Genomic DNA, 18,024 nt, shown 5'->3' with positions numbered 1-18,024 from the left:
GAAAACGTATAAATGAATAAAACAAAATGTAAATCTTTAAAAAAAAAAATAGAGTGTATGCGGAATATTTTTTACATCGATCTATCAATACATACATAATTTAGAAACGGCTCAGAAACATAGATTACATAAGTAATCTTGAAAAAAATATGGTATCCATGGAACTCAGAAATAATGGGAACTGAAATACATGTGTGCTGACTAACAGGCAACCGATCGGGATAAACTTAAACACGTGTCAAGAATACGCTTGTCCTTCGTTCTGACAACTGCTCTCGGTGTATGTACTGATATCATTCAATATTGGTGTATTTGAAGATTGCAATCTACACTATTCATTGTCAGTGTGTATTTATCTTTTGGTGAGTGAGTGCACATAATGCCAAAAGATGCCGAAAGGCGAAACCCGGGTCGCAAAAAACGATTCAAATGGAATAGTACAACACTTAATTCCATCAAACTTTACGTTTAATCAGGCATATTGGGAAAGATTTTTTAATACAATTTCGACGCCCCATGCTGATTTGATTTGAGAAATCTCTTTATACTTATAAAATGTATATATAGACGGTAACCTTCTAAAATAAATGTAGAAATCTGTTGACCTGTGCAATTTCAGTGTCATTATTGAGATTTATTTTTGAGTTCTGTACCCGAGAGCCAGTTTTTCGTATGTCCAGATAACATTTTTTGGAGAACTAAATTTAACATTTTCAGCAACTCGGTGTCTATGGATCTTCGGGTTTTTAGTTTTAAAAAATTTTGGTTGCTTTTATGAATAAACTCAATAGACGAATTAACTATTTTTTTTTATTCAACGAATAATTCACAAGATTTAAGAATGTCACATTCTAATTATTGAACATACATACTTTTGAAAACACTTCTGAGAAAATAAATTATAACCAATAGAAAAAATGCCTGTTTTAATTTTAAATACAAAAGCCGATAGCCAATAGTAGCTCAATTTGGAAAGCGCTTCAGAGAGTATTATAAGAGCCATTAGTTAAAATTTGTCGTAATTAAGTATGGTACATTTAGCATAGTGATCAATGTGCGTGTGCGCGATACCCGAGAGATGCAGGTTCGCTTACTTTCAAAAAGATTTTTTCTATTGGTTATAATATATTTTCTCGGAAGTGTTTTCAAAATAATGTATGTTCAAAAGATGAAATTGGCTGTTAAATATATTATACGTTAAGTATCTACCTACGATACACTGACTCTAACGTATATTTATAATAAAATAGATAAGTCTTTAATTTTACATTACAACAATTGACTATGGTTACTTTCAAATATAGAACATTGCATAAATAAGGTGTTATTGTGAAAACATTCTCATTCTCTTTTTTCTATTAGTTATCAGACAGTAATAACATGACGTATTTATTTTCATGGACAAATTTAAATCGTTTTTTTATGTATATATTTCTCTCTTCTTTATATTATTCAAGTATTACTATTTGCGTTAACAGGTAGACATATCTTTCCATTTCCTTCCACTTCAATTGGTCACGTATCTTCTGATGCAATCCGTCTAACATGCAACGAGTTTCTAAAAATATAATACCTACTAACTCTTCCCTTTATTTCCACACAAAACATTTTTCAAGAACAGTATGATATTATGAATGTACATATTCTAAAAATAATTCATTCAACACAGATTAAAAGTATGTTATTTCAAATTCGATATAATATATATAAATAGATAAAACTACCACTATAATATACGGGCTCCGGACAATTCGCGAAAACTCATCGGTTTAAATGGATTTAACAGAGTGTGTGTGTTCTTTGTATTTTGTTTCTCTGAAAGACATTTCCTTCAAGGAGTTTCTTGTTTATCCTAGGAAAATACCTGACATGTACAGTATTATTACATAATTAATTAAAATGTATCTAATATTTACATAACAATTAATCACAACATTCTATAATGATCTCGAAGGTTGTTTTAGAAAGGCATTGTCAAATAAGGCAGTCAATAATAAGAAGGTCAATTTCACAGTATATAACATTTTAACCTACACATTGTATATTATGTTTAATTACCATATTAATACTATACGAATAGCAACTTTAACAACAACAAAAGCTCAGTTTAAAAACAATCAAAATAAATAAATTATTCGTCAGTAAAAAAAATAATGAATTAGCTGTCAAATATTTTAGGTGATTATGTTATATTGTATATAATAAAATATCCAAATATAAAAAGTTTTATTGAAATCGATCAATTAAAACAGATAAAAAGCACACATTTCGTAATTCGATGTATGTAGGCTCAAGTATCATTTAGTATAAAAAAGTATGTTTTTTTTAATATATTACGCTTTGAGTTTATTCCAAATTATAAAGATAAAGAAGGAATATAATGTTACTTTCTTTTCTTTCAGGGCTTACTTGTCAGTCACAACGCTTCTGCCAGAGTTGTCCGAAGTAATCAAAGCCTCGTTCTCCAGCGAGTGGCTCGTCACAGTGCTGGAAAATACTCCTGCTCTGCAACCAACCCTGAAGGAGAGACCATCAGTAAAGAGTTTACACTCAGAGTCAAGTGTGAGTATATTTTTATTGACTTACTTCTTCGTCTCAAGCTTTAGCTTTAAAGCATCGGTTAATCACAACAACGCACCATTTTTCTCGATCCAACACCTCATCTTAGGTTTCTTTGCATGTGAAACCTAAGTCTTATAGACTCTCGATCGGCATCTGAACCATGTGTCCCAGTCACACGAAGCGCATATTCTTAATAGCATTCGTAAATACTGATGAGTCAGTTTGAAAATTCGAGTATTCATAATGCGGTCGAATCAGTATACTCTTAAGATTCGGTGATATTAATTATTTGAGACCCTTGGTCCTTGGTAAGATACCACAAATCCACACTTTGCTCATCCGGTATTTTGGGCTCGTCCAAATATTATGACATTGTGCCTTAAGGAGGAGAGGTGGGATAGAGTGGTTGTCGTTGATATAGGTGGTTGTGACGTCTTAAAACCAACAAAATATAAACTCATTTTTTTCTGAGAAAGATACTAAGCGCAGGCTTGATTTTTGTTGAATAGGGGGAGTTCAAAAATATTACGTAATTTAGAGGGAGGGGTAAAATATTTTGTGACGAAACACCCAAAATCAGTATAATAATATATGCATATTAATTATTTACTGATAACGTATTTTCAGTGGCAGATATAGGAACATGGAGAGCCAACGCATTGAACGATTTTGGGGTTACACAGTATGATAAAAAATAAACAAAAACCATGAAAAAACAGTAAACATATCATTTCATGCTATCATAATATCCTTTAACTAAAAATATTTACAATTGAAAATGACAGTGATGACAATTGAGCAATTGTAATCTTCGTGGAGGCTTTTTTCATTTCTTTAAATGACGGATGTTAAAATAATTAAAAAACAAGTAGATTTCGAGATTCTGGAAGTATTATGAATATTCTTTGTCAGTTAGACTTGGCCCAGCTAGCAGAGTTTTAGTTTAACCTGTGCCTCAGTAATCGGAAATATGTATTAGAACATGGAAATACTGTTATGTAAGAGTGGCATGAAAAGAATGGATTTTGATGGAAATAAGAAGGCCAGAAAAGAAAAAGAAAATTTATTAAGTGCATAAATTAATTTTTCGTAATTTTTTGTTACTCTAGTTTATCTTTCCGCTCTGGAAAGTGACACTTGAGTTTTCAATAATAAGAACGCGGAAAAGGATTATTTCATTCCTGGCAGTGAGTACGTCTTTCTCCCGCCCTAGTAAGATAGTAATAATTTTTCAGTAAGCTCGCACATCGTCTGCAGGATGCCTGCACAGACAGTTGCCTTATCTTATCTGTAATTGCAATCACCGTGAACTTAAGTATGCTCTTTGACTGCCATTAAATCCGCTTTTTACATCGCTTTTTGTTCCACCGCGAACGCCTTCTTTGCGTATTTTATATTAAAATTAAAAGATGTATTAATAATGATAAAAACTCTATAAAATTGAATATATACAATAATGATAACATTACAACGACATAATCAAGTCCTCCCAGTCTTTTTAAATTACTTACAGGTATGTATGCTAAACCAATACATGTCATGTCACAGAGAGTTAAAGCTTTCGCTTGGAGTGTCAAGGTTCTCAAATGAATATAATTGCAAAATTCTGCGAATTATTAAAATCATAAAATTATACTTATTCGGCCACATTATGAGAGGACAAAATTACATCATTCCTTACTTATTATCTATCATAGATGTGTTTCCTAAAGTTTGGTACGCATACCTCTTGGATTACGGGAAGAGTTCACAATGCAACATCCATGCTAGAAGGTTTATCGCATGCGGAAGAAAAGCAATAATTGTTGGAATTAGCTTCAGACGGATTCTTGAAAAATAAATATAAGGCGTGTACTTTAACATCAATCTGGTTGCAAATGCAATATGTATATCCAGTTTTAACAGAAAACGTCCTGAAATACATCTTGCCTTTTCCAACTTCATTTAGTCAAAAAAAGGAACAAGCTTTTGGATATGGAACCGCATCTCAGATTAAAATTAATAACCAGGGAACCAAATTACGTTGATCTGTCGTCTCAACATAAGCTATTTCATCCTTTTCATTGATTATAATGAATGTTATTTATAATAGAAACTTTTATTTATTTTATTATGAACGAATTTTATTTTTCGTTTATTATTATTTTGTTTATGTACTAAAAAAGGAAATATAAATATATTTTGTTGTCATTTAAGTATATGATTTTTTTTGACGAGGGGTACTCAGTGTTACGAAAATTATAGAAGGGGTACACATATATCGGAAGTTTGGGAAACACTGATCTATGGAATAATCAATAAAAGACGACATATTGTTTCCCGCCGTTCCATCAAACTGTTCTGGGTAGCAGACGGTAAATCAAAGATTGGATGGAAAGATGACCTTCGATAGGTGATGGCACAAGAATAATAAATGTAATTATAATAGCTTCAGAAAAACCTCAGATGATGTTTACTTAAACCCTGACGGCTAAAATTATTAAGCATGGAACATGCTTTGCCTACTGATTCTCTGATTTCTGGTTGTCCAAATTCGAAAGAAAAATTATTTGTCAAAGTAACCGAATCCAAACGATTCAAACAATTTTGCTTTTCTGAAAATTATGTAATTACAATAATAAAACTAAAGAACTAATAACAACAGACAAACAATACGTCGCACAGAATGTAGGCTATTGTAGGCTGCGCGTCTATAATTATTCTACGTCTTTTTTTCGTAACGCTTTTGTTGTCCATGTTAAAAAATCACCGTTTTATTTTTGAATGCTCGAAAACCCAAAAAAAATCCGAAAATAATAAAAGCTCGCTATTTTTAATAACAGAATTTCAAATTTTTTAAAAATGTGAAAAAAGACAAATTAATACACTACACTAAATGACAACAATTTCCGGTATATTATACGAGATTTGAATTTCGTATAAACAAATATCCAAGGAATTCTAATATAAAGTACGTATGGTATGTTAAATTATAATAAAAAGCGTATATCCGACCACGTCCGATCCTAATAAGATCATATGGGTCCCAACAGTGTGGAGGTTTGTATTAACTGCGGAACTTTTAATTAATATTTAAATAATATGCTAATTATATCTAATGGCCACCTGATGGGCAACGCACCAGTTGCGTTTGTTTTTACGAGAAATGAACGTCAGCCACTTGTTCAACCCATTAGGTCCATACTCTGACTCATACACAAATTGAAAAATAATATGTGTACTTGCCAGACTTAGGATTCGTACCTGGGACCCACCACGCTATAGGGCGTCGCTTAAGCCACGCGGCCATCGTGTGTTAGGGAGGTAAAAAGAGTATACCTAACTTTTATTATAGAGAGAAATAATTATTATCGAATAGTCGCAGTTTTAGTTATTTATAACGCCAGTATATTTCTTCGCGCATTTCATTCATCTTTACCAGCGCCTAGTTGGAAATCATTGAGTTAACATTCAGATGGCATCGCCAAACCATTCTAGACATTGATTGACCTTATTTAAAGACATTGACGAGGGTTTCCGTTAGCCGTATAAAAAGATGCAAAATAAGTGCCAAAAAATCATTATTCATTAGCAGGTTAAAAATCTTTGTCAGCATATTTCATGTTTGGAAAACACTGTATTATACGATAAAATTATTTTTCAACTGACATAATTGTAAAACTCCCCAGAGAAATACGTAAAAACTAGAAAAAATCTTCTTTTTTAAATACAACGCCCAGCTGAATTCGAACTCGCGCCTATGTGTTCTACCAATCTATAATAAATCTAATTGCCGAGATTAACTAGTAGTTTCTATAATAATTTGAAGCGCATTCTGAATTGTGTTAATTTAATAGTATCAAATAAATTATTATTCAGTTTTAACAGATTAATAATTAGATATTTTCAATAATCCAGCAGAAATCTTTTAATTACATATTCCTATTTATTGTTGTCCACAATATTGTATAATTTATACGTTTCTTTATATCGTATTCGGCATACTATCATTGCCTGAACATTTACATATGTATGATATTTCATAAATATGGTGGCTTTCATATCAGTGTTTCGATTTAAACACTTATTTCTCTTTTATTTTCCGTTCCCCTTCCCCTGCCAGTCAAATTAAACCGGAAATTACATTTTATCAGTAGTGTATAGCATGACGGAAAAGTTCCTTCCGACTTTTTTTTTTCAATGACATATTAGCTTTTTTATCTTAACATGAGTCGTTTATTTTATTGCAAATAAAAGCACTTTACGAAATGTCGTTTGCATGAATTATGTTTCCGTTCAAATTTGACTGAATCATGGTATACATTACCCGATTCTTTGTGTTCACTTACACTAACCAATACACGAATAATTTAATTTATTATTCTGTAATAAAATACTTTAATAATTATACTAAATTATTTAACTTCTTTTTATAGACAGCTATTTTTTCTTCCATAATATCATCAATGCGGACGATATTGATGCAATTTCCCGGTCTCCAGAAACCTTTAAATAGTCATATTTTATTTCCATAACTGCTGTAAATGTGGAACTCCAGGTGAACGAAAGTAAAACAAAAATACATGCCAGTTTTCCAACGTGTAACAAATGATAATAACAGCCTTGTTATTGGCGGCGATGCTTTTGACAATGTGGATTCATTTTTTTATCTATGGCACCTTGTCACAAATACAAATAACACGAGTGACGAAATAAATCTCGCCAACAGGTGCTATTTTGGTATTCAAAGGCTTTTGAATAATTAAGCACTCTCAAGGAAAACTAATACAATATTATATAAAACTCTCCTGCCTCCAGTATTAACGTATGGATCAGAATTTTGGGTTAGTTCTCAGCAAACAGGTCGAGAGAAATATGGATATATAGTTGAGAGGAGAGTTTTGAGAAGATTTTTTTAGGCTGTTCAAGAAGATTGCATTTGGAGGTATAAGGTATAATGAGAAGTTGTACACACTTTATGGGAGTATAAATATCACATTGTATAAGAAAATGCAAGGCCACGTGCTTAGAATGCCGTAGAAGATACCAGAAAGGCGTGCTATGACGTACGTAACCCCCAAAGGCAAGAGAAGACCTCGATGGCTAAAACTGAGATTTAAGAATGCTCGGCCAAAACAACTGGATTGTCTAGGATGGAAAAAGTTCGTGAAAGAGGCTAAGACCCGCCAAGGGTTGTAGTCCCATAAATTATGATTACCTATACTATCATCAATTATAATGTTAGAAACATATAAGGTAGTTATCTTCTTTCTTCTTTCACCCTGTCACGTCCCAACGTTGGGGCATAGGGCAAGCACAAGCTGGCGCCACTTCCCTCGGTCCATCGCCAACTCCTGCGCCTCCCGCCATGCCAGACCTACAGCACGTAGGTCGCTTTTGTAGCATCGCTGCAGGGTGAGGGAGGGCCGGCCACGGCGACGGAACCCTTCAGGCTGTGCCACAAGGGTACGAAGTGCCGCACTCTTTGGCGGCATCCGGAATACATGTCCCAGCCACGTAAATCTTCTCTTCATGATAACTTCAATCACCGAAAGCTGTTGTGTCTGCTCACGAACTCGGGTGTTTGTAACGCGGTCGTACCAATGTACCCCTAAGATTCGGCGGAGACATCGATTCTCAAAGCTCAAAAGCCGAGACTACCTAAACGGTGATAAAAAATATATTAACCGCACAATATACAGCATCGAGAAAACATCCATTCTTCTTACGATAGATTATCTTATATGACGTAGAGTTACGAGTGACAATGGTATCAAAACGAATACTTTCTAGTATGGAAGAATAAAATTGTAAAGAAAAATCGTTCTGCAAATGAAATACGATTGTATGGACAGCAAAAGAAAACATATTGTGGTATATTTAATTTAATTTCCATTGTCATACGAAAATAGTCCTTACTACGTCGTTTCATACGAAATATTATAAACACGTTATAGAAAAAATATTTTTTTTACATGGTTCAATAATATTAAACACAAGACCTTTTTGCTTTTCAAACGCTTAAAAAATTTAGTTACTGTTGTAGCTAGCGTTTGTAATATCTCACACTATTATGTGCCTATTCACAATAGCTTCAAAACATCCCTGATAAAAGGTTTCATAATGCTTGTAAAATGCCCACTCAGTGTTAATCGATTCTGATCCAGTTTATTTTGTGTTGCGTGACTTGGCGTGTTTTTTTGTGTGTGTTCGCAAAATGAACTTTTATCCTTGATCCGTTACCTGCACAATTTAGCGTAAAAACTCGTTTCCCAGTAGCCGCGCAGACAATTTAAATCTCTTACCGCGAAAATAAATCACTACTGTAAATAAATTCAAATATTTCCCATAAATATAATATCGGCAGTCTTCGAATTGAATCGCGAAGCTCCCTAATCGAATCGCGCTTTGCCAATCGACGAGCATTTATGAACGCGGATTTCGTATCATTTTCGCGAGTCCGAGCGGAGGTAGCGCCCCGTGGCGTGCTATGAAATAAATACAATTACAAATTAGTGAAATAATTATAGATCAAATCGATGACCCAGTATTAAACAGTAACAACTCAAAAAACATAGTTTTGAGATAATCATGTTTTAATATTTTGAATATTTTAAATATACAAGATTTGACAAGTTTTGAAAGGATACGTCAGAATTTTACTATTCTAAATTGAAACGTATAGTCAATCGCCAGTTTTAAATGGAAACAATTCGAAATGGATCTGTACAAAACTGGTTTTGTTTGATAGTTTGTAAAATTTCATATGCGTTTTTTTGCTCTCAATGTATATAAATTATTTCTTTCGAATTTTTTCTGTAAAAAACCTCATTTTTACGAGTATTTTGATACCAATATTGCGAAATGTCGAATTTTTGACTTTTTACCGTTAATACCGTCGTACCGAAATACTCTTTTAAAAAGCCTTTTTTTTAATTGTACTATTCCAATTGAGTCGTGTTTTGCGACCCAGTTTTCGCCTTTCGGCATCGTCAGGTACTGTGTTCACTCACCAAAAGGCAAATAAACACTGACACCGAATACTATTATAGAATTTAAACCTTCTATAACTTGAGGTGCGGCGGTTAGAATAATTAATAAGTCAAAATACATAGCAATACATCACATCACAATATTATTAGACGACAAAGCCGTGAAAGTAACTCCAATTATAGACTCGACCGTAGAATTTCTAATGGAAGTCACACTAGGAATCCTAGACAATACTGTCCACTCCACTTGGAACCGGTATAGTATGGAAGTTATTCTCGCGATACTCCTAATAGGAACACAGTATAAGGGAACTTCTCATTCATTATAATATCATGGTATATTTTTGAAAATTCGTGGAGACGAGGCAGGTCATGTATAAAACCCATTGTTTGCCTACTCCTATAGATATTAAATTAAAAAATAATTTGAAGAATACACATTTCTTACCTGAATAAAATATAATAAAAATATAATAATAAAATCCTTACAGACCGCATATTATCATCTACTGCAGGACCTATCATGTTGTAATATCCACCCGTTTGCCTAACCTCCAGTTGGTTCATTCTAGTATCAAGATTTTATAACATGATCATGAACTACTCATGAATTGCTAACACAGATCGAGTTAAATTGACGTGTGATGGATCTTTTATTTTAAGACCCTATTTTAAGGCCTAAGACTTCACCTAACCTGTCCTTATTTTAAGTTTGTATTTTTTCGTCTAAAATGCATACAATAAACCTAAAATAGATACATACGTTTAGTATTATCGCAAATGGAGACCGGGTGATTTTTTCATGATCACTTAAAAAGGCACACTGATTACTAAAATTGATATAACTTATGTATTATTCATGTAATTCAAATAAATCTTTTTAAATATTTACAGGTATTGAATTTTGCTATTATTTATGTATACATATTTCAGTCTAATTTACTGTATCAGTTGAATCAGTAAAATATGTCAAAGATAGTTTTTTGTGTTTTTAATCATTTTTTATACAAAATGACATAAGTAGATAAAAATTCTATGATAGAAGCGAATGATAAAAGGAACATATAATAAAAGTAGAGTTAAATATAACACTCTTCAAGATATTTAGAAGATGGAAGGCCATTATATGTTTTTTACTTTATCAAACAGCTCATACTGACCAATTGATTATTTGACAAATTTAAATAAAAATATATTTTGTAAATCAAATGATTCTTAAAAAAATATATCGGACTATTTAATATAATTAACAACATGAAATGATGGCTATATCTAATATTAAGTAATTTAATTTTTTTTTTAAATCAAAATATGATTAAAAATGTTTGATTTTCATAATTCATGTTTGATCTCCTGCATCCTGTAACATTGGCGCCGATTGTCTCCAGTGGGTTAGCGGTCAAGGCAAAGCTTTTAATGGTAATAATTTTTGTGCGCTATTTATCGCACCGAATGGAGACATTATCGGCAATTTTCTAGACTAGACTGATAGTTTTGTTACAGCATGGCTTCATTTTGCAAGAACTTTCTTGACTATTAATTAAAGTCTAGATGTCTCAAGTGTACAGGTTGTATACGTGTAAATTTAAGAATCGTCTATCATCAAAACAGTGATCGATTTGGGCTGTAACGTTATCGAATAATAATATTGATCGATGATAGAAATAAAAATCAGTATGTAAGCATATCGAAGAGAATTCCAATTGCATAAAGCCACGGATAGTGTCCAAATAATCTCAAAGAAAAGAATTTCAAAAATTTCTTTTGAACTCGCTCCACCATAACGTCATATTTCAACTGATGCGGGGCCCAAACAATCAACCCATACTTAAACCGGCTTCTAACTAAGGAATTATAAAGGGTTTTTAATACAGTAACATCGAAAAAGACCCGTGAAGTACGTAAGATGAAGACCAACATTGTAGCGCCTTTTTATAAATGATAGCTATATGAAGGGGTTATCGCAAGGCAATGATAATATGCCACATAATTATGATTTTTTTGATTTTGAATTTAACCTATTCCCAGGACATATACTCACGTTTTACTTAAGACACTTTAAAAAAAATGCACAGATGTCTCAATAATTATGATCAATATGTAGTTCTTACAAATTCAAATTTTGCTATGCTACAGCTTACTGTTGTTTTGGGTAGGAAATAACATGTGGGTACATATTATGAAACTTTTAATATTATTTTGTTGGCAACAATCAAAACAGATTTTTACCTGTACCACCTTAAAATCAAAAGCACACCACTGTGTGCCTGGTACTCCCACCCCCGCGAAGTATATGATTTATTTCTCTGTATAAACATTGTGAAATATGCGGCCACCGCCATCCGCCCTACGTTACTACCCCACCCACTCACACCTCTCGAATTTGCCCGAAATATTCCTCCTACCGCTCTATTTTTTACCACCCTTTCCTCACTCTACTGAAATTTCGAAAACCCCCTACCCAACCTTGCGCTAAATCCCGTTCATCTCTCACTAAGCTCACCCCGCTCATATTTATGAATATTAATTTCGTTCGTTTGTTAATTGAAAAGTGATTTAAAGCTTTTTTCGGTCGGCGATCGTTTTTTTTTTTGTTTTCAGCCGTTTTTGTATCTCTTATTCACTATTTCTTTTACAATAACAACTCTTATTCATTCATTCGATGTTACGATTTTCCGTGTTTTAATTTTTTTAAAAATGACAATTTTTGCTACGTCCGGTTGAACGTGTATTTTTTTATATAATAATAGTATTTTGAAGACAAAATCTTTTACTAAAAAAATTTAATTGTTTTTCATATGATTTATATACTAAAAAGTTTCTGTTAATGTTTAAATTTTAAAAAAATATATGTTTAAGTAATATACATATGCACATGTTTTTTTTAATCTGAAAGTAGCCTCATACAAAAAATGTATAAAATTTTATTTTTAAATATCTCTATAATTAACACATACATTTATAAAAAATTTAAACATCATAAATTTACTGTCAAAAGTTTGTAAGTCGCGAAATCATATTATTATGGTTTAATTGCAATTTAAAGTTTGACATGCCTTCTAAAATCAGGCATAATGCTAATTTCTTTGTGCTTTATGTGTATGTTTTATATATCGGATGACCTTGATTTTTATTAGCATACATATTTATAATATAAACACATTATCCGTTGTTAACTCGAAATACCTAAATTATCGACTTACTAACTTTAGGCAGTAACCCCACGAATTACATACCTACGAAATATTATATGTAATATTCCAGGAATCTGAAAATATTAATAAATTACTCATGAACCACCGTGATGTATACCAAAAACCTGAAGAACCTTCCAGGAACTTCTAAAATATTTCAATACTAATTAAATCTATGAATAATTTAAAATTACAACGAACCTTATAAAAAAATATTTTCTCTATATTTATATTATGACTAAAATTCATATATTTTCACATTTTTCTTGCCATGCGATTATACTTTATTATATATTATACCACGTTTACACGTGCATGGATTTACTGCTGACAGTACGTATTATATATTACATAAACACGTATTGTCATAAAAGTTCCAAGATTGCATGCATGAATCAAAAAAGTTCGGAAGCTTCTGAATTTTCATGCGACAGTTGGTATTTTTTCAATCTGCACCTGCGCAGTATAACGATAATGGTGAACCTGGCGGCAAAAAAAATAAACTACACCGCGTAAAGACTCATTTTGAGGTTAACCGATTTTTACGACCTGTCAAATAGTACCATAAAATGACAACATCGCGTCTCGCTTACTTTTGAAGAATGACAACACTTTTACGTGTAAACAGTAACAGTTGTTGTCACTATAATACCCACTATTGCTGCAAATAAATCCATTCACGTGTAAAAGCGTTATTATATCTTATTACTATCAAAGGTTAATTATTAATATGCTTATAGATTTGATAAGCTCGAGATGTAAGTTTATAGGCACATTGAAAAGTCAATGGAATTATTTTTATATAATAATTATGTAGTTTGCCTTTCTTTATATGATTTTCTTGAATTCTAAAATTTTTGTAACAAGAAATGAAAAAAACAACACTGCCGACTTTTATTTAAATTATTTTATGGCACCTAATCAAATTTTAATATTTTCCAACCCAAGAATGATTAATCAAAAAAACATCAAATTGATTAATAACAGTCGCTATGCAAAATTTCCATAAAACGCTAATGAAAGGCGTTCGCTATTTATATTCGTACAAGATCTGTCGTTTCGATCTCAATAAAAATCAAGAATAATTAATTAACCTGACGCCAACCTCGGAACGGTCGACGTGTCGTTATTAGCTCTACTGAAAAAATGTTGGGGACCATTAACGTGCATTTTTGTGCACCTCCACGACCAGGTCATTCTTTCAATAGAAAATAATGAAAAAAGTAACATAATGTGCAGGTCCGTTTATAATTCCATATTTCTCTTACTACCTGCAAGATAGCAGAAATTCATGCAAAAAAATATATACTTTTTAATTAACTATTTTTTTATTCAACAAATTATTCACATGATTTAAGAATGTAATATTCTAATTGTTGAACTTACATAATTTTGAAAACACTTCTGGGAAAATAAATATTGTAACCAATAGAAAAAATCTTTTTGAAAAAAGTGAGACACCCCGCAGGAATCGAACCTGCATCTCTCGGGTATCGCGCCCATGCACATAGACCACTATTTTACAGGAATCATACTTAATCGCCATACATACTTTATACCTACTTTGATTTTAAAATACAAAAACCGATCGCCAATAGTAGCTCAATTTTGAAAGCGCTTCAATGAATATTAAAAGCCATTAGTTAATTTGTCGCAATTGAGTATGACTCATTTAGCATATTAGTCTAATTACGTGGGCGCGATACCCTAGAGATGTATGTTCGATTCCTGCGGGGTGGGATGTGTCTTACGTTTTTTTTTTTTAAAAACTATTGGTTATAATATATATTCTCAGAAGTGTTTTCAAAATTAGTTATGTTCAAATATATACTTATCTAATTCTATTCTATAATATTTGAGTCATTTATTTATTTTGAAAGCTGTTTTCAGTTATAAACTTATTGCCAAAATAATCCAAATACAGGTAATGCTAAAATTTTAAACAGTTTTCCAATGCACAATATGTCAAAATAAGGGGCTGTATTATTTTTAAAAACTTACATACTTTCCACACAACATAGTGGCATAGTGCAATTAATTGTAATTTCGTTTTATTTCATTAATTTATTTTAGTGATATTTTATTCTTATATGAGATCCAATAAAGAAGAGTAGTAATTGATTAAAGGGGTAATGATATTAGGACCCTACAAAAATATTTTAACGAAAAATATCTTTGGGTGAGGAGGTATTAGAATAGTTTTAAGAAAGGACTTTTAAATTTTCCTCTCTTGTACGCCAATATTATTATCAAAACGGTGGCGTAATCTTGGTTTTTTTATAATAAATTTATTAACTAATTGAACTTTTCAATTTAGTTGCACCGGTGTGCCGCCGTTCAGCAGCCATAGCTGTTGGCGCTGCCCGTGGAGAGCAAGTCCCTGTGGTCTGCGAGGTCGACGCTGATCCTCCAGCGAGGACTTTCAAATGGAAGTTCAATAACTCTGGAGAGACGCTGGATGTTGGAACTGATCGGTTTACATTCAATGGAACTGTCAGCACCCTTAGGTAAGTGTTTATTAAAAGCTCTCATTACACCGTATAATATGTATGTATTTCTAATACGATGTCTTTTTAAAATACATCAATTTGAAATACCACAGAAAATAAACATTTTAAAAAATATACTAGAGAAAGAAAGGCCCAGTGGGAATTTAACCTCACATATGTCATTGTCCGCATGAATGCTCTTTCTTCTTGAGGTATTAGTCTGTCTATGAATTATGCAAAATTAACGTAATGTTTACGATCTAAGAGGTATATCAAAGTTCATCAAGGCGAAATGGCCGACTTTACAATCTTATGCTTGTAAAAAACCATAAATTATATTCATATACGGACCGGTAGCTCATGGGACAAAAATACTCACCAGCATAGCGAAATAATATGTAGGTAAGGTTCGATTCCCAGTTCGTTTTCTTTTTTTATTACCTTTCTAATCGGTATTTTTTTCATGCATTTAAAAAAGAATTTAACATTTTTTTAATTTGATGTATATTATTCAGTATTGATAAATAAAATAATTATTTAACAATCCCTTTCAATCATGTAACAATAGTGAAAAAGTGTAATATTTTTTTATACTAACATATAAAAAATGTGCAGTATATAATCCGCATAATCTAGAAACCAATTTCTCCTGCTTAGGTATACATTGTCAACTGATACAAAAAATATACTTATTGTTCAACTTATACAAAAAAAATCAACCCGCTCCTGAACATTATTACATTGTGCTGATTAAGTATTATATACAATGTGATAAATTTACATATTTTAATAAATGTTTATTATCAACACTGCGGTGGAGTAGGCAGCGCGCCCATTCCTGAAACCGTGGGCGCGGTTTGAGAGAAAAAATATGTATACACATAAAATCCAAGCACACATTGAAAAAATTAGCAAATAAATTGTCCATGCAAGGGATTTGAGCGCCCCTGGGTTATCATCAAAACCTGTCATTCTCCCACTCAATAATCGCGAGCAGTATATAGGATAATAGGGAATTTACCATTTCATAAATAACAAACTTAGCAATAATACGTTTCACAAGATTATATTATTTATTATCCACATCAGCAACAGTTACTGTGTATTTTCTAAGCAATCGATTTTAATAATACCATTTTACTATTCTCAGGTACACGCCCGTAGCTGATCTGGACTTCGGAACCCTATCCTGTACAGCTATAAATGACGTGGGACATCAAATGACTCCATGCATCTTTCAGATGGTGGCCGCAGGTGAGTTGCACCGAGAACACTCTTCAATAATACTTATTACTGGCTTAAAATATCTTCCACAACGCCTTCTCAGAAAACCGATATGATATTCTTGTAAAATTGTAAGTCGTGTTTGTTGAGATGTTGTTTCAGGTTGTTTTTAAACCCCTTGACAATTTTTCATTCTTAGCTATCCTTATTTTCATTTTATTATCTTAAAAGATAATTTTATGAGAAGTATTTCTTATATTAGCTACATTAATATGAAACTTAAAATTCATTTAAATTACTTTCGGCTGTTAATCATATTCCTTCATTGAAATAATTTTATAGCAACTCAAATATTAGACACAATAAATATGTGTGCAATAATTCTAATATTTTGCCTTTATTGTATATTATATCTTTCACAATTTTTAAATTATAATATTGGTACAATTTAAGTAGAATTTTATTTTTAAATCTCTAGAAGTTAAAAAAAACAATGCAAAAAAATAACGTACTTGCGTTAATTTAAGACAAATAAGTAAAGTGGCCAAATAGTAGCGGTGGATTGGAGTGGTGAGGTGCAGTCTATCTCCTTGATTTGAAAAATAGTAAAAGCAGTGTCTCTTTATTCTGTATATCTGTCGTTTTTTTTTTCGTGTTACACGTGGACAAAGTCGCAGGTCATTGCTATATATAATAAAATATACATTTTTTGTGTAGACAGGTTTTTAATCGATGGGTGAATATAATTAAATTACATACTGTTATTGGACGTGTTGTATGATTAAAAATATTATATTATTTATATTCTTTGGAACCTGGAGACATTAGAATAATGACCCACTTCAGTTTTTGGTAACCCAACACCAACGAAATGCCAGGAGACAGCAGACCAATGTACACAAACGCTAACTGATTCAAAGAAGTTCACTATAGCCGCGTAGGCAAATACATCATGGTGATCGAAGATATTGATGCACAACTTCGGTGTTATTAGCATTATATAAAAAATGTGCTTCTATCAAATTTGCGTATGGAGTAGAAAGCCAAATTTTGTTACGGATTTTACAGATTAATTCTTCTTCGTCTTCTTCTTTCACCCTGTCACTTTTAGTACTCGTAGCACCGCAGCAGTATTAGGGAGGGCCAGCCATGGTGATGGAACCCTTGAGGCTATGCCACTCTCTGGTGGCATACGGAACACATTTACTAGCCACATAAAGCGTCTCTTGATTAATTAATTATAAACAAATTAAATGATAATAATATTCCCAATAATTGTTTTATATTTCATTACCAAATAATCTCTACATCACACCAAATTTTCTGTCATACCTACCGGGAAGCTATAAATAATAATATTATAATAATTACAAGGTAAAAAGAACTTTTTATATACAACGTTTTTAAATTTTCTGTTGAATTATTATGCTCAATATGCTCAAACTTGTTCTTGATATGAAGTAAATAAAAAACAAACAAACAAATGTAGAATACTGAAATGTAATTTTGCCATTTCATTTTGATTTCCATAGTAACGCACGTATATATTAATAATTTAGTTGCTAGGACCACCTCCTTAGCAAC

The 18,024-nt window shown here is 32.0% G+C and overlaps 1 protein-coding gene across 1 annotated transcript in view; it reads left to right on the top strand.

Moving 5' to 3' along the window:
* Positions 1-18,024, top strand: part of LOC147066427 (kin of IRRE-like protein 1) — a 273,510-nt gene that overhangs the window by 161,371 nt on the left and 94,115 nt on the right. The window contains exons 9-11 of the mRNA XM_085956198.1: positions 2,403-2,562; positions 15,045-15,234; positions 16,367-16,470. Coding sequence (XP_085812324.1) covers positions 2,403-2,562; positions 15,045-15,234; positions 16,367-16,470 — 454 coding nt within the window. The remainder of the gene's footprint in view (positions 1-2,402; positions 2,563-15,044; positions 15,235-16,366; positions 16,471-18,024) is intronic.

Source organism: Rhyacophila brunnea, unplaced genomic scaffold (genome assembly GCF_057557595.1).
Source record: "Rhyacophila brunnea isolate RB1 unplaced genomic scaffold, BYU_Rbru_1.0 scaffold_5, whole genome shotgun sequence".
NCBI lineage: Eukaryota > Metazoa > Arthropoda > Insecta > Trichoptera > Rhyacophilidae > Rhyacophila > Rhyacophila brunnea.
Note: the sequence above shows the minus strand (reverse complement) of the source record. Positions and strands in the feature narration are given on the sequence as shown.